This window comes from Haliaeetus albicilla, chromosome W (assembly GCF_947461875.1).
Source record: "Haliaeetus albicilla chromosome W, bHalAlb1.1, whole genome shotgun sequence".
NCBI lineage: Eukaryota > Metazoa > Chordata > Aves > Accipitriformes > Accipitridae > Haliaeetus > Haliaeetus albicilla.
Genome location: NC_091515.1, coordinates 19,123,961 through 19,147,414, shown reverse-complemented (window position 1 = coordinate 19,147,414; position 23,454 = coordinate 19,123,961). Strand labels below are relative to the sequence as shown.

At 42.2% G+C, this 23,454-nt stretch overlaps 1 protein-coding gene across 7 annotated transcripts in view; it reads right to left on the bottom strand.

Moving 5' to 3' along the window:
• LOC138683431 (adenomatous polyposis coli protein-like) overlaps nt 1–23,454 on the bottom strand; it is a 148,769-nt gene that overhangs the window by 76,498 nt on the left and 48,817 nt on the right. For 6 of the 7 annotated variants that reach the window (XM_069775168.1, XM_069775166.1, XM_069775165.1 and 3 more), the window contains 2 exons: nt 18,752–18,860; nt 9,929–10,042 (listed from right to left, as the gene is read on the bottom strand). In XM_069775168.1, coding sequence (XP_069631269.1) covers nt 9,929–10,042; nt 18,752–18,860 — 223 coding nt within the window. The remainder of the gene's footprint in view (nt 1–9,928; nt 10,043–18,751; nt 18,861–23,454) is intronic. The other variant, XM_069775170.1, reaches the window with a different exon arrangement.

The following is a 23,454-nucleotide window of genomic DNA, read 5'->3' as shown; positions in this document are numbered from 1 at the left end:
GGCACAAAGCACCCAGAAAGACTCAGTGTCGATCTCCAGGATGTTGGAGCCGGGGGTATCAAGGATCCAAGGCCCACTACGCTGCGACTGAAAAGGAGATACCAGCAGCATATGAACTGGTTCAGGCCACTTTATTAGTAGTCAGTACAGAAGCACAGATCTTCCTGGCACGGTGACTGCCTGTGCTACACTGGATATTCAAAGGAGGAGTCCCCTCTACACATCACGTAACCGAAACTACGTGGAGTAAGCAGGTGGTGTTGATCACACAATGGGCTCGAATGGGGAACCCCAACTGCCCAGGAATCCTGAAAGAGATCATGGACTGGCCAGAAGGCAGAGATTTCAGAGCATAGCCTGAGGAGGTGACTTGTGCCCAAGAGGCCCCACCATGTAATAAAATACAAGAAAATGAAAGGCAATTATATTGGATTTGTGTGGCAAGGTTTTGGTAGCGGGGGGGTTACAGGGGTGGCTTCTGTAAGAAGCTGCTGGAAGCTTCCCCTGTGTTCGAGAGAGAGCCTATACCAGCCAGCTCTAAGACGGACCCACCGCCGGCCAAGGCCGAGCCAATCAGCGATAGTGGTAGTGCCTCTGGGATAACATTTTTAAGAAGGAAAAAAAGTTGGGACAGATGGAAACAGCCACCGGAGAGAGGAGTGAGAACATGTAAGAGAAACAACCCTGCAGACACCAAGGTCAGTGAAGAAGGAGGAGGAGGAGATGCTCCAGGTGCCGGAGCAGAGATTCCCCTGCAGCCCGTGGTGAAGACCATGGTGAGGCAGGCTGTTCCCCTGCAGCCCATGGAGGTCCACGGTGGAGCAGATATCCACCTGCAGCCCATGGAGGACCCCACGCAGGAGCAGGTGGGTTCCCGAAGGAGGCTGTGACCCCGTGGGAACCCCGCGCTGGAGCAGGCTCCTGGCAGGACCTGCGGATCTGTGGAGAGAGGACCCCACGTTGGAGCAGGTTTTCTGGCAGGACTTGTGACCCCGTGGGGGACCCACGCTGGAGCAGTGTGCTCCTGAAGGACTGCACGCCGTGGAAAGGACCCATGCTGGAGCAGTTCGTGAAGAACTGCAGCCCGTGGGAAGGACCCATGTTGGAGAAGTTCGTGGAGGACTGTCTCCCGTGGGTGGGACCCCACGCTGGAGCAGGGGAAGAGTGTGAGGAGTCCTGTCCCTGAGGAGGATGAAGCGGCAGAAAATAACGTGTGATGACCGTAAACCCCATCCCTGTCCCCCTGTGCCACTGGGGGGTTTGGTAGAGAAATCCAGGAGTGAAGTTGTGCCCGGGAAGAAGGGAGGGGTGGAGGGAAGGTGTTCTGAGATTTGGTTTAATTTCTCATTACCCTACTCTGGTTGATTTGTAATAAATTGAGTTAATTTTCCCCAAGCTGAGTCTGTTTTGCCTGTGATGGTAATTGGTGAATGATCTCTCCTGTCCTTATCTCGACCCACAAGCTCTTTGTTATATTTTTCTCTCCCCTGTCCAGCTGAGGATGGGGGAGTGATAGAACGGCTTTGGTGGGCACCTGGCATCCAGCCAGGGTTAACCCATCACAGCAATATGTTCTGTTTACTGACAAGTCCTGTTGTATTGTGGGAAACTACTGGAGGTAGAATGCTACCGTATGGAGTCCCACGCGACAAGCTGCAGAAATTGTCAAAGGAGAAGGCAAGTCAGGTCAGTCTGCAGAAGTGAAAGCCATCCAGCTGGCCCTAGATATATCCCAAGTGGGAAAAGTGGCCAGCACTCTATACTGATTCATGGATGGTGATAAATGCTCTGTGGGGGTAACTACAGCAGCGGAAGAAGACCAACAGGCAGCACAGAGATAAACCCATCTGGGCTGCTGCATTGTGGCAAGACATCGCTGCCTGAGTAGAAACATCACTGTAAAGGTACGTCATGTACATACTCACATGCCCAAGAGCTGCGCCACCCAAGAACATCGAAACAATGAGCAGGTAGACCAGACTGCAAGAATTCGAGTGGCTCAGGTGGATCAGGACTGGGAATGTAAGTCTGAGCTATTCATAGCTCGGTGGGCCCATGAAACATTAGGACATCTAAGGAGAGATGCAATATACAGATGGACTCATGACTGAGAGGTGAACCTGACCACTGCCACTATCACACAGGTTATCAATGAATGTGAAACATGCTCCATAATTAAGGCAAGCAGGTAAAGCCTCTCTGGCACAGAGGATGGTGGCTGAGATTTCAGTATGAGGAGGCCTGGCAGATCAATTATATCACCAAGGCAGATGCCACGTGCTTACCATGGTGGAAATGACTACTGGGTGGCTAGAAACATACCCTGTGACCCATACCATTGGTCTTGAAAAACAAGTTCTATGGCAACACAGAACCCCAGAAAGAATCAAGTCTGAAACAACTTTGTAGACACCTGGGCCAAGAAACATGGCAATAACTGGATGCATCACATCCCCTATTCACCCACAAGCCTCTGGAAAGACTGAAAGATACAATGGAGTGTTGAATACTATACTGAGAGCAATGGGTGGTGGGACATTCAAGCACTGGGATACAAATTTCGAATAGAATAGAATAGAATAGAATAGGAGTAGAACACTTGGAAGGGACCTACAACGATCATCTGGTCCAACTGCCTGACCAATTCAGGGCTGACCAAAAATTAAAGCATGTTATTAAGGGCATTGCCCAAATGCCTCTCAAACACTGACAGGCATGGGGCATTGACTGCCTCTCTAGGAAGCCTGTTCCAGTGTTTGACCACTCTGTCGGTAAAGAAATGCTTCCTAATGTCAAGTCTGATCCTCCCCTGATGCAGCTTTGAACCATTCCCACACATCCTGTCACTGGATACCAGGGAGAAGAGATCAGCACCTTCCTCTCCACTTCCCCTCCTCAGGAAGCTGTAGAGAGCAATGAGGTCGCCCCTCAGCCTCCTTTTCTCCAAACTAGACAAACCCAGAGTCCTTAGCCGTTCCTCATAGGACATGCCTTCCAGCCCCTCTGGACACCTTCAAGGACCTTAACATCCTTCTTAAATTGTGGGGCCCAGAACTGCACACAATACTCAAGGTGAGGCCGCACCACCGCTGCTAAATACAGCGGGATAATCACGTCTTTTGACCGGCTGGTTATGCTGTGTTTAATGCACCCCAGAATGCGGTTTGCCCTCTTGGCTGCCAGGGCACACTGCTGACTCCTGTTGAGCCTGCTGTCAACCAGCATCCCCAGATCCCTTTCTGCAGGGCTGCTCCCCAGCCACTCCTCTCCCAATCTATACTTGTGCCTGGCGTTACTCCGTCCCAGGTTCAGAGTCTTGTTAAATTTCATGCCACCAATGATTGCCCAATGCTCCAGTCTATCTAGATCCCTCTGCAAGGCCTCTTGTCCCTCGAGAGAGTCAACAGCACCTCCCAGTTTGGTATCATCATCAAACTTGCTAATGGTGCATTCAACTCCTGCCTCCAGATCGCTGATAAAAATATTGAACAGAACTGGCCCTAGAATTGAACCCTGAGGAACACCGCTGGTGACTGGTCACCAGGCAGATGTAGCCCCATTCGCTACAACCCTTTGAGCTTTGCCCTTCAGTCAGTTCTTCACCCAGCGCACCGTGTACCTGCTCATCCCACAGTTGGACAACTTGTCCAGATGGACGCTGTGAGGGACAGTATCGAAAGCCTTACTAAAATCCAGAAAAACTACATCCACTGCTTTCCCTTCATCCACTAGGCGGGTGACTTTATCGTAGAAGGATATCAAATTAGTTAAACAGGACTTTCCCTTTGTGAACCCATGTTGACTGTGCCTGATGATTGCATTGTCCTTTAAATGCCTTTCAGTAGTACCCAGTATGATATTCTCCATAATTTTTCCAGGTACTGATGTTAGACTAACAGGTGTGTAGTTTCCTGGGTCTTCCCTCACGCCCTTCTTATTAATTGGGATAACATTGGCTAGCTTCCAGTCAGCAGGGACCTTCCCACACTCCCAAGACCTTTGGTAGATGATCAAGAGGTTTCCTGCCATAACATCCGCTAGCTCTTCCAGTACTCTGGGATGAATCCCATCAGGCAGCCTAAGGTCTATCAGTGTTATTAAAGACTGAGGCAAAAAACACATTGAATGCCTCTGCTTCTTCTTCATCCCTATTAGTCAGGTGACCATCTTCAACAAGCATCGGTCCAATGTTTTCCTTAGACCTCCTCTTGCTATTAACATACTTAAAAAAGCCTTTCTTGTTGTCTGACACAACACTGGCCAATTTCAACTCTAATTGAGCTTTGGCCTTTCGTGTCTTCTCCCTGTGTACACGAACCATGGCTCTGTAATCTTCCTGCAAAGCCTGACCTCGCTTCCAGAGATCATACCATTTCTTTTTCCTCTTGAGCTCCACAAGGAGTTCCCTGTTCAGCCAAGCTGGTCTTCTGCCCCGCTTGCTTGACTTTCGACACAATGGAATTGCCTGCTCCTGTGCTTCTAAAAGGTGGTTCTTAAAAAATGACCAGCACTCGTCGACCCCTAAGCTCTCAAAAGCAGATTCCTAGAGTACTCTGCTAAATAGCTGCCTGAGTAGCTTAAAGTTTGCTTTCTTGAAATCCAGGGTAGCAACTCTGCTGACCTTTTTTCTCAGTACACTGAAAATTTTAAACTCAACCTTTTCATGATCACTGTGGCCAAGACAGCCACCTACCATCACATCTCCCATGAGTCCTTCTCTATTCACAAACAAGTCTAGGAGGACATCTTTTCTAGTTGGCTCCCTGAGTACTTGTGACAAGAAGTTGTATCTCCCACAAACTTCAGGAATTCCCCAGACCTGCTTGTCACAGCAGTATGATATTCCCAGTTGATGTCTGGGAAGTTGAAATCTCCCATAAGGACAAGGGCTATCCATCCAGAGATTTCTAATTGCCTATAGAATAACTCATCAGTGCTATCATCCTGGCTGGGTGATCGGTAGTAGACACCCACTACAACATCTCCTTTTTTTTCCATCCCCCTAATCCTCACCCAGAGGCTCTCAACCACATCATCCCTAACTGTAAGGGCTGTGCAGTCAAACCTCTCCCTCATATATAGTGCAACAACCTCCACCTTGCCTGCCTTGCCTATCCCTACTGAACAGCCTGTAGCCTTCCACCCAGCACTCCAGTCGTGGGACTCATTCCACCAAGTCTCACTAATACCAATGATATCGTAGCTCTGGGAACTGACCAACGCTTCCAGTTCATCCTGTTTGTTTCTCATATTGCATGCATTGGCATACAAGCATTTCAGATATGCTCCTGAGCCCTCCTTCTCCCAGGCGAAGCATAAGTGTTCCCACTAGCATTTCCACCCTCAGGTGATGCCATGCCAACCCTAGCAGAAGCCACTTGGCTGGTTAACACTAGAAGATCTGCTCACCAACCTGGGCCCACCCAAACAAAACCCCTGCATATTGCGAGAAGAGATAAGGTCTCCGTAGTGTGCATAGCGAACTGGTTTGGAAAGATAGTGTGGGCTATTCTTTTCTTGGGAAAAAGAAAACCCATTCTTAAGGTTGCTTTCACACAAGGACCTGGGTGTACTTGGTGGGTAATACATCAAGATGGGGAAATCTGGCGTGTACCTTCAAAGAGATTTAACCTTGGGGGAAATAAGCCATGATGCAAGTTGCATGATATGCCATTGCTGTACGATGCTCCAGCAGGGGCCACCCAAACCAATGGAGAATGATCCTCATCAGGAACAAGGCAAGTGCAGCAGTGATCCAACCTGAACTGTACCAAGTCTGGTTGGGATGGAGTTACTTTTTCTCCTAGCAGCCCATATGGTGCTGTGGTTTAGATTTGTGACCAAAACAGTGTTGATAACACACAAATGTTTTAGCTATTGCTGAACAATGCTTGCACAGCATCAAGGCCTTCTCTTTTTCACTCTACCTCTCCCCAGTGAGTAAGCTGGGGGCTGGGCAAGAGATTAAGAAGGGACACAGCCAGAACAGCTGACCCCAATGACCAAAGGGATATTCCATGCCATATAACATCATGCTCAGCAATAAAACTCGGGGGTGGGTGGGGAGTAGTCTTTCCACAGTAGCTGTTGCTGGGAGACTGGCTGGGCATCAGTCTACTTGTGGGAGGTGATGAGTGATTGCCTTTGCATCATTTGCCTTTTTTCCCTTTTTTTTTCCCCTTCACTTAAAACTGTCTTTATCTTGACCCACAAGTTTTTCTCGCTTCTGCTCTTCCAATACTCTTCTCCATCCTGCTGCGCGGGGGGAGTCAGCAAGCGGCTGGTGGGTGCTTAGTTACTGGCCAGCATCAACCCGCACCACAATGTGAGTTTTCTGAAACCTTTAGCGGTCTGCTGTTTTAGCCAATTTTTAAAGCTCTTGGAATAAATTCCTACAAGAATGATCATTTTTTTTGAGAGATTTTAAGAAACACTAAACCTAATGACATTTTTGTTCTGGCATGAAGGAAAAATACATTCTATGTAAACATGATTTCAAGACTTGAAATTATAATTTATTTTTTAAGATTTTACTGTACTGGGTCTGGCTGGGATGGAGTTAACTTTCTTCATAGCAGCCTCTATGGTGCTTTGCTTTGTATTTGTGGCTAAAGCAGTGTTGATAACACACCAATGTTTTGGCTATTGCTGAATAGCGTGCTTGCACAGCATCAAGGCTTTCTCTCTCTTCCCTCCCCCAACAGCGAGTAGGTTGAGGGTGGACAAGAGACTGGGAGGGAACACAGCCATGACAGCTGACTCCAACTGACCAAAGGGATATTCCATACCATGAGATGTTGTGCTCAGCAATAAAAGTTCAGGGAAAGGGGGAGACGTTCGTGCTTATGGCATTTGTCTTCCCAAGCAACCATTATATGTGCTAAGGTCCTGCTTTTCAGGAAGTGGCTGGACATCTGCCTTCTGATGGGAAGTAGTAAATGAATTCTTCTTTTTGCTTTGCTTGCACATGCAGCTTTTGCTTTCCCTATTAAACTGTCATTATTTTGATCTTTTCAACTTCCTTCAATTTTGTTCCCATCCCGTGGGAGAGGGGAGTGAATGAGAGGCTGGGTGGGCATTTGGCTGCTGGCTGAGGTCAACTGTCCTGGTTTCAGCTGGGACAGAGTTAACTGTCTTCTTAGTAGCTGGTACAGTGCTATGTTTTGAGTTCAGTATGTGAAGAATGTTGATAACACTGATGTTTTCAGTTGTTGCTAAGTACTGTTTAGACTAAAGTCAAGGATCTTTCAGCTTCTCATGCCCAGCCAGCGAGAAAGCTGGAGGGGCACAAGAAGTTGGCACAGGACACAGCCAGGGCAGCTGACCCAAAGTGGCCAACAGGGTATTCCATACCATGTGACGTCCCATCTAGTATAGGAACTGGGAAGTGGGGGCAGGGAATCGCCACTCGGGGACTAGCTGGGTGTTGGTCGGCAGGTGGTGAGCAATTGCCCTGCGCATCATTTGTACATTTCAATCCTTTTATTACTACTGCTGTCATTTTATTAGTATTATCATTATTAGTTTCTTCTTTTCTGTTCTATTAAACCGTTCTTATCTCAACCCACGAGTTTTACTTCTTTTCCCGATTTTCTCCCCCATCCCACTGGATGAGGGGGAGTGAGTGAGCGGCTGCGTGGTGCTTAGTTGCTGGCTGGGGTTAAACCACGACATCAACTCACCACATTTACAGAAATTAATTTTTACTTCTGCTTATAAGTATTGGACTACAATATTTGAATAGTCAAAGTAAAATGTGATTAACTACGTCTTTTTCTTTTTTCAAACAAGAACTACCATGTGCAGTTTAAATGGATAAGCTAAAATAAATTGCTAACACTACTAATGCATCTTTTTTAATAACTGTTGGGCATGTGATTGTACACAAACTCCATAAAGGATAATGCATAAATAATAAGTTGCTGTGAGCTAACTAATGTACACAGTGTTTCAGAAGAAGGAGGTTAAAGGAAGCAAGTCCCAATGATGACAGATGAGAGAGGGAGAAGGCTATTATTTTACCATTAATTTAAGGTCCAGGAGAAAGGGCAGCTAGTACATGAATTTCTTGGCCAGCGGCAGGTTATCAGCTCTCTCACAGAATAAGTATTTGGGGACTATTAATACTGAGTTGTCTGAAATGCCAGTCTTTATATAGCTCAACTTTTCTCTTCCTCCAACTTACATTTGGCATTGTATTCTGTATCACAATCATGGAGGAACAAAAATATAGAGCAAAATGAAAGTTGAAAAACTAGCAAGTTCACTATACCTGCCAAATATGAAAAGTTCAGTTTTCACATTTGAACATTACAGTGGAATAATCTGGAATTTGCTTTTATGTATTTATACAACAATTAACTTCTACACAGTTTTGGCACCTGTCCTTAGTATAATAAAACCAATGCAGATTAGTTATATTTTATAATCTTTATATAAGCCTAAGAGACACTAATTTCCATAAATATATAGGTGTTATGTACAGGGAATAAAATAGTTTTGATAAAACCATGTATAAACATTAATTCAGAAAACCATAAAAAAATTCAACATCCTCTTGGTAGTGCCCTCCCAAAATTAAAACAGAATGTGTAGGAAAGTACACATTTAGGAACAATTTAATTACTTTTATAGTGATATAACTACAGTCAGATCTTAGAAATACTTGATTTATTTTCTGAGTGCACTTAAAGTTTGGCCAGCTTGTTAGTAAGAAGATATTGTGCTCAGAAGTTCTAGTGTCGATTCAGTATTACATTCTTTTACAACAGGGCTAACCAGACATACGCAGACAATTTTGAGTCTGTTCTGCCTTCATTTGGAGCTGGTTGTACACAAGTAGCACAGCTGTATTAGTGCAGGGCAGCACCATAGCTGATAAACCTCTATAACACAGCCATATGGCTTCCAGATAAAAGCCAGTTATCCAAGCAACTTAGAACAAGGAAGAGTAAACTCTAGTCTGTCTGAGTATGTCAATATAGATCCTTACATGGCCTTAATGTATATACCTCATAGAGTGAGCTCTACAATTAGAGGATGCATATTTTGCTAAAAACTATAACCATAAGAATTTTCTGAAAAGTTCTGCTAAATTACTTGCTTTAGATAAAGCTGGTTTAAATTTTAATTACAAACATAATTAATTAGAAATATTTCATAGGTAGAATTTTGTGTTGAGGTAAATTTGGTGAAGAAAATGAAGCTTAAAGAGACTATTTTTATTAAAAGTTGGCTATTAATAACAAAATTGGCTATTTAACATCTATGGAAATAGATGGCAATATATAATTCAAATTGTTACTCTACTACTGTGAGGGATTATTTTTTTAAAGCCAGCATGCAGTTGATAATTTCATTTACACATAATTACATTCTGAATTATACTTCCAAATGTGTGTAACATGATTTGCATACAGAATTATACATATACTTTATACATAAAGAATTTACAGGTAAGGATGCAAATTACATTTTGCCAATATATCTCATTTTCAAAGATTATTCTTTGATACATGCTTTCTGGTCAAGGAAACTTAACAAGAGCAACTGGAATTTACTCTAAACTTAAAAGCACAAACTTAACAACACAACAAACAAAATAAAGCAGTTGCAATTACACGTTTGTTCAAAGCTAAAATTGAAATAAATTACAACCAAATGACCAAAAATTACTTTCTTTTCAAGACACTGTCTACTATTCCCACCTACTCACAAGCTTTCTTTTAAACAGGCAGAGAAAGGTCCTTTTTGCTGAGTAGGTATTTTCTATGTTTTGATTCTTATTTTTGTATTTAAAAGGCTAGATAAATGTTCTAAGGTATTCACTGGGCTTACACACAGTTTAAAGATATAAACCACCAATAACTTAATGAAAACACAGGAAAATCTTTTCCTATTCCTTCTACTAATGAAACAGAAACTATACCTGTGCTCGCTTCTCCATGTCCTGACAAGTACCTAGTTGTTCTTCCATTGCAGCTCTGATTTGCCTTGCCTCATACTCTAACTGCCTTCTGGTCATATCTGTTTGCAAGGAGAACTGAAATTGAAGTACAAAGAAGGCAATTTAAATAAGGTGGATATAAACTATGTATTTCTCTGAACAAAAGCAAACCAATTATGTTTCCACACCAAACTTCATAAACAAAACATGAAAATAGACCCTTAAAATATTACTACATTGTTAAAAACAAGAACACATAATGGTAAAACAACAGGGTACCTGCAAGTCTTGTCAAATAACTAAAAGCAATATAAAAACATTGAGACAATGTAATTCATTAAAATTTTTTAACTAACCTGTTTTTTTTAACATAGCTGTTGAATTCATAACCTACAACATTGCTTAAGGAAAGATACTCCAACCAATATCTTTTTCAAGACATCAGCAAAGTTAGTTTATAATTTTAATGTTTATTTTAAAAAACAAGTCTTTGCAACTAAGGGAAAATACTAAAAATTAGCAAGAAAGTTGATTTAAGTTCAACTCCCTCAAGCTTTATTTTAAAAGATTGTAGAAACATAGAAAAGTCTAGGCTGACAGGGACTTCTGGAGATCACCTGGTCTCACCTTCTGTTGAAAGCAGGGCCTTAGATTAGGTTATCCAGGCCCAAGTCAAGACAAGTTTTGTATATTTCCAGCAAGACAGATTCCACCATTCCATCATATGTACACAGGTTAGTTATTCAAGCATGTGGAAAATAGTAACAGGTCCAGTAAACATGTTTGCTCAAAAAGTGAATTAGTTGATACCATCTTTTGATACACATTATTACCTTTCACTCTAACTGTTCTTGCTAGATGAATATGAATTTATTTAATTTCTTGTCAGGTCAGTGCTTTCAAATACATAGCTATATGGGAGTGGCAAGCAAAATGAAATGAATGCCATGGAAGATTAGAAGATCAATCATTTAAATATCAGCAAGAACTGTCTTTCTGGAAGAGGACAACATGAGCTCTTTCAAAAAAGGGAGGTGATGAGCAAATATGGCAACTGTACTTAATTTTATGAAGACTTTTCTCTAGTCTGCTCTCCAACAAAAAGATACTAGTAACTAAATAGACCACAAACCAAGAACAATGACTGCATGAATGTATGAAAAGCAAAACTAGAAGGCATAGTCATTCTTCAATATTAGGCACAATTATACACAAGTATAATAAGACTGATAAAATTTTAAATCTTTCAGGAAGAAGTTTTACAAAGCACCTACTTGTGATAGTGTCAGAGAGTGAAGGAGTTAATGTCTCAAACATTGTGGTGGGGCAAGTTCTGCTTAATGGTGCACTCTGCATAACAAGGAACCCTGCATAGCAAGGAACCCAAGGCAGGCGATAAGTCCCTTAGCCCGGGGTGGGGCCCACCATGGCACTAGAGAAGCTTGTCCATGCGTGGAAAGGAAAGCGGGAAATACCCCCAAAAGAAGGACTACCTACTCAAGATATTACTAGGGCAGAACCTAAAGCCTGCAGAAAAACATTCCCTCAGCCCCAGAGGAAGATCTAATCGACTTGAAGTTCCCAGTAAGTGAGCCGGGGGACGGTGGTGGGTGGGTCTATATAAGGAGGCTCACAGAAAACAACCGAGGGAATTTAATGATTACTTTCCCCCTTGGTCCCCTTAAAACACCCATCACCTTCTTAGTAGATACAGGGGCTCAAATGTCAGCACTTTGATAAGATGTTGCTGACTGCAATGGGATAGTTGCTGACAAGAATGTATTTGGAAACTCTCAGCCCTAGGCGACTGCTCAAGTTAAGTGCTGGTTGCCAGGAGATGAGACTGTGACAGAAACTATAATGATATTGGGACCATTACCAACTAACATTTTGGGACTAGATTTGCTGAAAGGACAACCCTGGGTAGACTCAAGAGGAAGAGAGTGGGTGTTTGGTCTCCCCACCATGTCTGTGCGGCTATTACAGCCTGCACCTGAACTACTCCCTTCTAAGATTGTTAATGTCAAACCTTACTCGCTCCCCCTAGGGGCAAGAGAAGGGATCACTTTGGTGATAGCTGAATTATGGGAGCAAGGGATAGTTGTCCCCACACGCTCGCCTTATAATTCCCCGGTGTGGCCAGTCCATAAACCCAACGGAAAGTGGTGATTGACCATTGACTATCGGTGCCTGAATGCCAACATGGGCCCCTTGACAGCTGCGGTGCCTAACATAGCTGAGCTAATTGCGACCACACAAGAACAAGCCCATCAAATTTTAGCAACTATCGATGTAAAAGATCTGTTCTTTATGGTCCCTTTGCAGGAAGCAGACAGAGATCGCTTTGCTTTTACATGGGAAGGCGTGCAATTCACTCTCACACATCTCCCTCAGGGATATCGGCACTCGCCGACAATTGCTCATTATGCATTGGCTCAAGAGCTCACCAAAATCACTCCCGCAGAAGGGGTTAAGGTATACCAGTATATTGATGATGTATTGATTGGCAGCCCCAATACCAAAGTAGTGGGACAGACCCAAGCAGAGATAATTGCTCACCTAGAAAAATTTGGACTCTATAAATTCCAGATGAAAAGATGCAACTCCCTTCTATGATTCTATGGGAGTCGCACAGCGAGAAACAGTAAGGAAGTGGTATGCGCAGTTAGATCATTATTGCCACACAAGGCAGGTAGAGAAGGGAGCACCCAAAGTACTCCAAATACAAGATCCACCCTCTGACCACCCAGACACAGAGCACCCCCCCTCATGCATAAAGCCTGCTCCTCCATTCAAGCCCCACCTTAAAAATGTATGGTTCACTGACACATCCTCTAGGAGAGAGGGAAAGGTGTGGAAATATTGAGCAGTAGCCCTACACATTGATTCAGGGGACTGAATTGTGACAGAGGGGGAAGGAATTGCTCAAGTAGGGGAGTTGATCACTGTGTGGAATGTATTTACCAAGGAAGCCGAGACTGAAGAATCAGTGTTTGTGTATACAGATTCATATACTGTATTCAAGGGATGTACCGAATGGCTCCCATTTTGGGAACAAAATCAATGGGAGGTCAATCTGATACCAGTGTGGCAATGAGAAAAATGGGAGGAAATCTTAAACATCGCTAAACAGAAAATCTTTCTAGTAGGATGGGTGGCTGCACACCAGGCAGGAAATCATCCATCTCACCTTTTAAATAATCAGGTGGATTCAATGACCTGCTTATCAAAATTAGTTGCAGAAGGCAAAGCAGAGAAATGGGAGCACTTATTAGAGTGGTTGCATGTAAAGCGAGATCACTTAGGGAGTAAAGATTTATTTAAAGAGGCAGTAAGCAGGGGATGGTCCATAACCAGGGAATTGTGCAACACCATTATTTCAGCATGTGGCTTATGCCACACTCGATTAGGAGAGCACAACCCTCTTAAGGATCAACCCCTACAGTTAAGGGATAATAAAGGGTTGTGGGATACTTGGCAAGTAGACTAAATCAGTCCCTTTCAACTCTCAGGGGGAAAACAATATGTGTTGGTAGGGGTCGAAATAATTTCAGGACTAACCCAAGCGGTAGCAGTCCGGTGAGCGACTGGAGATAACACAGTAAAAGGCCTGAAATTATGGTTTAGCTACTTGCCCACACCCAAATCAATCCATTCAGATAGTGGGAGCCACTTTACTGCTGGGGTGGTCCAAGAGTGGGCACACAATGAAGGAATACAGTGGGTTTTCCACACCCCATACTACCTTCAAGCAAATGGGATAGTAGAGCATACTAATGGACTTCTAAAACAAACCCTAAAACCCCACAAACCGAGATGGCCGCAACAAGTGCCAGACACAGTCACAAAAGTGAATAGCCGCTGGGGGGTGAACGGATGTCCTAGACTGACTGCATTTTGCCCAAAACCCCCCTCCCTAGTTCCAGGAAGGGGAGATAAGAAAGATACAATACACCTGCTCCACTATCCTGGACAACCTGATCTGGTAGATTTACCTACTCTAGGGGAAGTATCTATGACACTGAAAACCCCTTTGAACTTGTATGCATGAATAGCAACTGACACACATGGAAAAGACCACTGAATCCAAACGCGATGGCTAATATCCTCATTTTAATCTATGAACTGCTTTATACTTGTACTTTGTAGAACTAAAGACAAACAGAGAAAGATGGCAAGGGACCCATGTTAGTCCTGACTATATTAATTGTTATTTGTGTTATCAGTTTATTGTTATATGTAATTTTTGTCTGTTATTATAGGGAAAGATGCTTTGGGGAGCCTTCTCCCTCATCCTCATCCTCATCCTTTCCACTGGAGGACAGGGAAAAGATTCTCCAGATTTAGCTTGGAATTTGATTAAAGGTTTTATGCACCTCTGGAATGACGCCAATCAAGGTGTTTGTATATCATTACCAAAATCTGTCAACAAAAGAATTCAATTTGACCTCATTAATCTAAACATCACCAATCTCATGAAAAGGAGTCTTGCCTCTGGTAATATTTTATATAAACCAAATTGCTCCTGGAACAATGCTTCCAGGGGACCTTTCATGGCTCTAAAACCTCCCTCTGACAATTCAAAGATTTATCTTCTTCCCCAAGGAGGAAACTTTGAATCTCATGACTTATGGAAAAGGGAATGTTGGGAATGGAAAAATGGGTGCAACCCAAGTAGTGCTTGTAATTTTACTGGGGAAAAACACTGTCAGGAATCTTGAAGCATATGGAATTTTTTCTTAGAAGACACCAATTTGTCCTGGAAAATACAACATGGCAAATACATGTTTTGTCCAATTGGATTATGCATTTGGAGGACTTACAAAACAGATTAGCATTGGATATGTTGTCATTAAAAGAACATAGGGTATGTGGGATGTTGAGTCTAACTGACAGGGAATGTTGCACCACCATCCATAATGCCTCCACTTCAATTGAAGAAGCCCGAGCCAAGATGAGAGAAGTTACAGACGAGACTGGAGAACTTTTCCAAGCGATGCAACCAAGAGACCAGTTTAATGGAGGATCGTTGCTGACCTCTCTCCTAACATCCTTGGGACTCACGGGGTGGGGAAAATGGCTTGTTAACACTGGACACATGTTGTTATGTGGATTTTTTTTGTTTGTTTTTAATGCTTGGCCTTGCAATTGTGTGATGTATGACTACCCTGCTTGCTTTCCTCTACTTCTCTTTTCTCTCCTTCTGTCCAATATGTGATGATTACTACTGTGGAAGAAGATCTCTACAACTCAGTCCAGGCATATGTTTGAGCCACAGGGTGGTGTCAGAGACTGAAGGAGTTAATGTCTCAAACATTGTAGTGGGGCAAGTTCTGCTTAATGGCGCACACCAGAGGGTACGCAGTTCCGTGTTCTGATATGCTGAGCGGGGCAGCTCACCATGTATGGCCAATGGTCAAAGAACGGTCGTACTTGCAGGGAGGGAGAAGTTACTCCCCAAATGACCCCCAAGCCCACTGACCCATTTCCCGAAGGTTCTGGAAGCACAAACCGCGCATGACACCTAATTAGCCTAATGAGTTCAAGTGCCCACCCGAAGGAGGGGTAAGGAGATGATAAAAGGACACAAATGGAAGCCCGCCTGCACACGCCCTCCAGAACTGGACCCTTAGGCTGGCTGGACCAACGCTGGTCCCAGGACTGGTGAAATCTTTCTCTTTTCTCTCTCTCTCTCTCTCACTCTCTTTTTTTTCCATAATCCCTACACCTTATCCCTTAAGACATAAACCATTGACCAAGTCTGGGACTAGGAGTGGATCTAGCCACTCCTAGGCTCCTCTCTGAGAAGGAGTCTAGAAAGCAAGAGGGTCCACTCTGAACCTTGTGGCTCAACAGGAGGGCTCTCCTTTTTCTTCCCTGAACTGATCCCCATATAAGCAAGGCTTGTAGTATATGTTTGGTGCCGTATGGTTAGCACGTTACACAGTTTACTGACGTAGTTTCATGCCAATTCTTGTTGTGAACAAATAAAAGTTGAGTTTTGTGAGTTAAAGGATCCCTGATGTCGTTTCACCTTAATCCTGACCTGGGAATCAGCAAACCTGAGTCGTCGTCCTGAGCAATTGGGATGTGACAGGTAGGTTGATCCTGACTAGTCGCCGGGTACCCACCAAGCCGCTCTATCACTCCCCCTTCTCAACTGGACAGGAGAAGAAAATATGATGTAAAGCTCATGGGTTGAAATAAGGACAGGGAGATTACTTACCAATTACCATCACAGGCAAAACAGATTCAACTTGGAGAAGATCAGTTTAATTTATTGCCAATTAATAACAGAGTAGGATAGTGAGAAAATAAGAACAAATCTAAAAACACCTTCCTCTCACCCCTCCCTTCTTCCCAGACTCAACTACACTCCCGACTTCTCTACCTCCTCCCCCCAAGCAGTGCAGGGGGATGGGGAATGGGGGTTGCAGCCAGTTCATAACGCTTTGTCTCTGCTGCTCCTTCCTCTTCATGCTCTTCCCCTGCTCCAGCGTGGGGTCCCACCCATGGGAGACAGTCCTTCATGAACTTCTCCAACATGGGTCTTTGCCATGGGCTGCAGTTCTTCAAGAACTGCTCCAGCATGAGTCCTTTCCACAGGGTACAGTCCATCAGGAATGGACTGCTCCAGCATGGGTCCCCCATAGACCACAGTTCCTGCCAGAATACTTGCTCCTGCAGGGGGACAACCTGTGTCACCATGGTCTTTTCCACGGGTTGCAGAGGAATCTCTCTCCCAGCACCTGGAGCACCTCCTCCCCCTCTTCACTGACCTTGGTGCCTGCATACTTGTTTCTCTCACATATTCTCACTCCTCTCTCTCCTCTCTCCCAGCTGCTGTTGTGCAGTGTTTTTTACCCTTTCTGAAATACATTATCACAGAGGCACCACCAGCTTTGCTGACTGGTTCAGCTTTGGCCAGCATTGGGTCCGTCTCGGAGCCGGCTGGAACTGGCTCTGTCCAACATCGGGGCAGCTTCTGGTGTCTTCTCGCAAAAGCCACCCCTGCAGCGCCCCCCTCCCAAAAACCTTGCCACGTAAACCAAATACACTACTATATTTTGCCATCAGTCTTAAAGCACTGCTCTGTATTACAGGGACATGGCAGACCTTTTGGTGTTACCATAGCACCTCATTATTGATGGTCACTGTCAGAAGACAGAAATTACCTTTGCTTCTTTGTTCTAGAGGTTCTCCTGGTATGGAAAAAGGAAAAATCAAAGCCAGTATACACTAGTCACTCTGTTCCACCAATAATATGCAGAGATCTTATAAAGGCAGAATTCATTACCCTTTTTGTTCTGGAAAAGGGTCTTAAAAGAAGGTCAAAAGGAAGCCTCCAGCTACAGACATATGAAAAGAAAGGTAGAGCTTGAAGCACAATCCTAGTGACCAACTTTATTCTGGCAGATGCACAGAAATGAGAAGGTTGTGCGTTTCAAAGCATGAGACAAAACCATGAGCTGAACTGAGAGGCAGAAATGTGAAACTTTGAGGAAACTATGATAAAGTTTAAAAGTTTTATTTATTCTTAGAAAATTCAATTATGGCTGATGTATTTTTTCATTATTGCTAGAAGTCAACTCTTCACTGTTTTTTGACAATTGTTCAGTTTGCAGATAAACAAGTCACCAACAGCAGGTCACCCAGAAGACTTCACCAAGGTCAATTCAGAAAGCCAACGAGATATAACAGTCTACAAATACGTAAAACACTGCTAAAAAAGAATGGGATCTATCCTTCCACTGTGGATGGAATAAGTAGTGATGGACATAAATTGCCACAAAAAAAACATTTAGTATAGATGTTAAGTAAAACATTCTAATAATATGAAGAGCTAAGTTAATTGATTACCTATGAAGTTGAGGAAACTTCATCTTAAAACCTATGACACATTTAGAGTGACACAGATACAGCCGACGATGCCTTTGGAAAATGGATTACATTTCCTCAAGGTCCTTTTTCCTTCTTTCTCCCCTCGTCTCTGGTTTTCTGATTAACTTGGCTATGACTCAATATTAGATTTGAAGTCCAGTTGTTTCACCTCAGTCACTAAAGCGTTTCCATATTCTATTTCTACTTCCAGGAAGCTGACTAGTTCTGACAGTACTGCATAAATACAGCTAAACTGATTCCTGAACAGATATGGCTCTGTAAAGATGGGCAACCAAGTCTTCCCATAACTGTATGTACTAAAGAATGCACTGCAAATACATCCAAGCTGCTGAGGTCTGACAGCAGAAAAACCTGTATTATCTGGGATATCAGAGATCTTCATTATCCTAGAAAACAGTGACTTGACTATAGTTTGGAGATGCCAAGATAAAACTTTGCAGGGGCATTAATATCTGCATAGGCTATAGCACTATTTTACTCACTGTTCTGAATTAAGAGCTCCTGTGTAAATGGTCTCTTAGGCTAATATTGCTCTCAAAATTAAAAGAATCCATAAAATAACAGAACTGACTGATAGAAAAAAAGGCCTTTGGGGGATACAGTTAAAGAAGAAACCTACTGACATATAACTCATTTGTCATAACAACTTTTCAGTGCTCCTCTCTAGCACTGACATTCATACTGATGGGTACAAATTTTAACAGGTAAAATAACATCTGAAAAACAGGGAATTGCAAAGGAAAAAATACATTATTTAGTCTGAGTTAACTTTGCATAGTGAACAAAAAAATGCTATAAATGAAAACAATAGTAGAGAATGTCCCTAAATTCATAAAATATGCACAGCATCTAAACAGAGATCATAGCACCAGATACATAAATGAGCATGCTGTAGTTACTTACATTTTCGGTAAGAGGGATACTATCAATCCTTTTAGTAAGGTCCTGAAGCTGAGCATAATACCAGTCCTTTTCTTTCTCTTCCTTCTCAAGCTCCACAAGCAACAGAGATCTATCAAAACCAAAAGCCAGAAATGTCTCACTAGTAAGCCTTTATTATCAAATACAAGTACAGCAATAAGCATTGATATCTATATAAAAGGTGAAATGAGATTTGATGAAGATGGCATTAACAAGAAGTTGAGAAGGTAGGTTCTGTTCCCTGGCCCTAGCTAATCAAACTATCCAACTATGCTATGCTAAGCAAGTCACTTTAACTTCTTGTATATCAGATCCACAACTGTAAAAGAAAGAATACCTATAGTTCTTTATAAAACCAGTTTGAAATCTATAGCTGAGAGGCATTTTGTGAAATCTAAGCAGTTATTAGTCACATGCTAACTTGCATCCTGCTTCTTTATGACAATATGCTTCATACAATGCAGCAAACTACAACTGCTATTTAAGAAAAGGCTTGGATATTGCAGAAGTGTATACACCTCAGAATCCCATTAGTAAATTCAGTTATCTTTTCTGCCTTTGTAGCGCCTCCTCACTCTGTCATCCATGACAAAACAATGTTAAAGCACACAAAACCATGATTATTAAAAACACTTTCAAAGAGTATTCTTCCATCATATGTTATATACAGGATACATTTACAGCTGCTTAACACATTCTAAATGGGTATCATAAGCATATTGCAGACCTGAGTAGTTATAACTACTCAGGTCTGCAATATGCTTATGATACCCATTTAGAATTATGAAGATATCAGAATGCCAATATAAGGAACTGAAGATATTTATATGCAAACTATGAAAAAATATTAAGTTTTACATATTATTTTATCAATTCTTTTTAAACTACATTTATATAGCTGTAAAATTTATCAATATAGGTACAAATTGTTTATTGTTATTACACTTTTTAAAAATACATTTTAAAATTTTACAGCCCAAATCCTGCTAGTAGGGGTATACAGACAAGTCACTTCTTTTTCTTTAAATAAAAGTTTATTAGTTTCTTGTAAGTGCTTTCTTCAAGCACTCTTCTTCCTTTTGACATTTTAATATTGCTCATTAACATAAAAGGAAATGCTAAAATCACATTAGTTTACAGCCAATATAGAGGAACTAAAAAAATTAAATAAGCATAGCATTCATAAACAAACCTGGACTGATAATGCTTAAGACTGAACTTAAACACTAACCTAGAGGACAGAAAGCTGCATACAAGTTTGCCCAGTGTTACTTCCCTGTCGTGGTTTAACCCCAGCCAGTAACTAAGCACCACGCAGCCGCTCACTCACTCCCCCCCATCCAGTGGGAGGGGGGAGAAAATCAGGAAAAGAAGTAAAACTCCTGGGTTGAGAGAAGAACGGTTTAATAGAACAGAAAAGAAGAAACTAATAATGATAATGATAACACTAATAAAATGACAACAGTAGTAATAAAAGGATTGAAATGTACAAATGATGCGCAGGGCAATTGCTCACCACCCGCCGACCGACACCCAGCCAGTCCCCGAGCGGTGAATCCCTGCCCCCCCACTTCCCAGTTCCTATACTAGATGGGACGTCACATGGTATGGAATACCCTGTTGGCCACTTTGGGTCAGCTGCCCTGGCTGGGCATGAGAAGCTGAAAAATCCTTGACTGTAGTCTAAACACTACTGAGCAACAACTGAAAACATCAGTGTTATCAACATTCTTCACATACTGAACTCAAAACATAGCACTGTACCAGCTACTAGGAAGACAGTTAACTACATCCCAGCTGAAACCAGGACATTCCCATCCTTTAACTTCTACATCTTTCTATCTCTAAACTCAGGTTGTAGTCTTTCTGAGCAAGAGCCATATGAAACTTTGTAAAACACACAAACAAATCATGGATAATTACTATAAATATTTTGTTAAGGAACAAAACCAAAATAGAACAAAAATAAATTCCCCTTGACTACTTTCTTAATACATTTCAATCATGATTTGGAAAGAAGATAATCAAGCTTTCACATGAAAGAACTTCATGTAGGATAAAGAATTTAAAAATGCATATTTTAAAGTATCTTAGTTCCTGCTTTTAAAATTGTGGTTGGTTGACCCTGGCTGGGCGCCAGGTGCCCACCAAAGCCGCTCTATCACTCCCCCTCCTCAGCTGGACAGGGGGTAGAAAATATAACAAAAGGCTCGTGGGTCAAGATAAGGACAATTTAATAAAGTGAAAGCAAGGGTCGCACGCGAAAGCAAAGAAAAACAAATGATGTTATTCTCTACTTCCCATCAGCAGGCGATGTCTAGCCACTTCCTGGGAAGCAGGGCTTCAGTACGCGTAGTGGTTGCTCCGGAAGACAAAAATGCCCCCCTTCCGTCTCCCTTTACTTAGCTTTTATATCTGAGCTGACATCATATGGTATGGAATATCTGTTTGGTCAGTTTAGGTCAGCTGTCCTGGTTATGTTCCCTCCCAAGATCTTGCCCTGCCCCAGCCTGCCATTGAGGGGTGGCAAAAATGTTGGAGAGACAGCCTTGATGCTGTGGGAGCACTGCTCAGCAGTAGCCAAAACACTGGTGTGCTATCAACACCTTTCTAGCTACTGATGCAGAACACAGCACTATGAGGGCTGCTATGGGGAGAATTAACTCCATCCCAATACAAAAATATTTCAAATTAGTTTTAGTGACTTAAGGTTAATATTCCATACCCAAAGCAAGTAACCTGAACATTGGTCAAATGGAAAGTTAAAATTTCCAGGATCTAGTTTATATTAGTTACTGCTAAACTAATAGCCCTAATTTTTTTCAAGGACAGATGGACAGAACTGAGAATAATACTGACAGGTTTTGATACATCTTGGAAAGGAAAAAAATAGAATTCTTATAAAAATTCAGATGTATAAAGAAGTAACTGGCATTGCCTATTCTATTGAATCACATTCTTAATGACAGCTACATTTCCTATGAAAGAGGTTAAGGAAAACCATAGTTTTATACTAACGATTCAGTTTTCAAGCTGTTCTCCCTCACTTTAGCTGCAAAAGACTGAAAAACTACACAAACCTAAGAGTGCTGAATTCTTTTAAACACAGAGTAACAGAACTTTCGAGAGCTATGTTGAAACAGAACTGTGGAGTTGTTTTGGTTTTTTTTGTTTGTTTTTAAATAAAGAATGTCAAGACCACACATTAAGTTGCTTACTGGGACAGCTATTATACCAGATGGGTTTACAATCAAAAACCAGCGAAAACAAACAAACTACAATTACCCTACTGTTGCAGGTAACAATAGCCCAATTACAGAATAACTGGAATTCCTCAGTCATAAGGATGGGTCTGGGCAGGAATTCCCTAAGTCAAGGACTGTAACCCTGTTGTTGGGACACATTAGTCAGACTGAACGAAATGCTAACAGATTCTGCTCAGGGAAAGTCTGTGAGAGAGTCCCTCTTTTTGCCTCCCAACTTCCCAAACCTCTAACACATACCCTGGCTGCCTGATTTCTGTACATGCAGGCATTCTGCACAGTGTCACGAAAATTTCACAACTGGCTGTGCTGACCAAGGAGAGAGGCTAGGATGCAAAGTATAGAATTACAAGAGTAATTCTTTTATTCATGTGCCTGAGGTGTCCCATTCAAATTGAGGCACAGCAAATGCAGTTTTATACAGGGTTCTTATACCTTTCAAGCATTCAGATACAACATGATTTGACCAATCACTACTTAACACACACATACTACTGTTTTGCAAAGCAACTATAATTCTACAGCATCATCATCCACTTGCTTCTTTCTTGATCTAGACGTCCCTGGAGTCAGTCTTGCTACAGTTACTTATCTACGATGCCAGACAATGGGAGGGCTTCACAGAGGTGTTAGAGGGGCTAGGATGCTGGTGTTATCTCGGTAGTCCAGGGGTATCCTTCATTCTTCAGGGTGGGCACTGTCATCCTCCTCCTTGCAATGAGCTGGGGTTCCTTTAGTCACACTGACTTAACCACGACTATGCAGTATACAATGTAAACTATATATATCTTAAGAAAGTTCATACAATTTCATACTATAAAGACTAATTGGTACAATAGTTAGGCAATGAGATTTTCCTAACAACAGCTTCCCTTTTTTCCTCCTCCCTGTGTGTCCATGCATTGGGTCTGTCCAGTTTATGAAATTAAATTTGCAAATGTATAATTAATTCAATCCTTATAAAAAGTATTTTTATTTGCAAATACTTTTTATAAAGGTATGAATCAAGATTATTCTCATCTGTTGCTGATCATTGTGGATCATGATTTTGAGGTTAGAAGACAGTTTAAGGTGGAAGAGCTGTTACTGATCAAAGAAAAATTTTGATGGAAAAACCTAATGCAGTTATTCCATCTTTTTACACCCCAAGATTGTTTATATCAGTACTTTCACAATAGCAGAATGCAAAGGGAACTAGGCCTTAAGCCTCATTGTTTCTAAGACTATTCATATCAGACATATAACTAATGATTAGAAATTGTTTTAGACATGATTAATAGAATGCAGATGCTTATAAAACAATATGCATAAGCTGCTTGTTTGTCCCATGTGTAGCCCTCACCATGGCTGGCTTAAAACCCAGTCAAGCTGAATCAACAGAAGAAGGATCATACATCTTAGACCTAGGACATAAGAATAAGA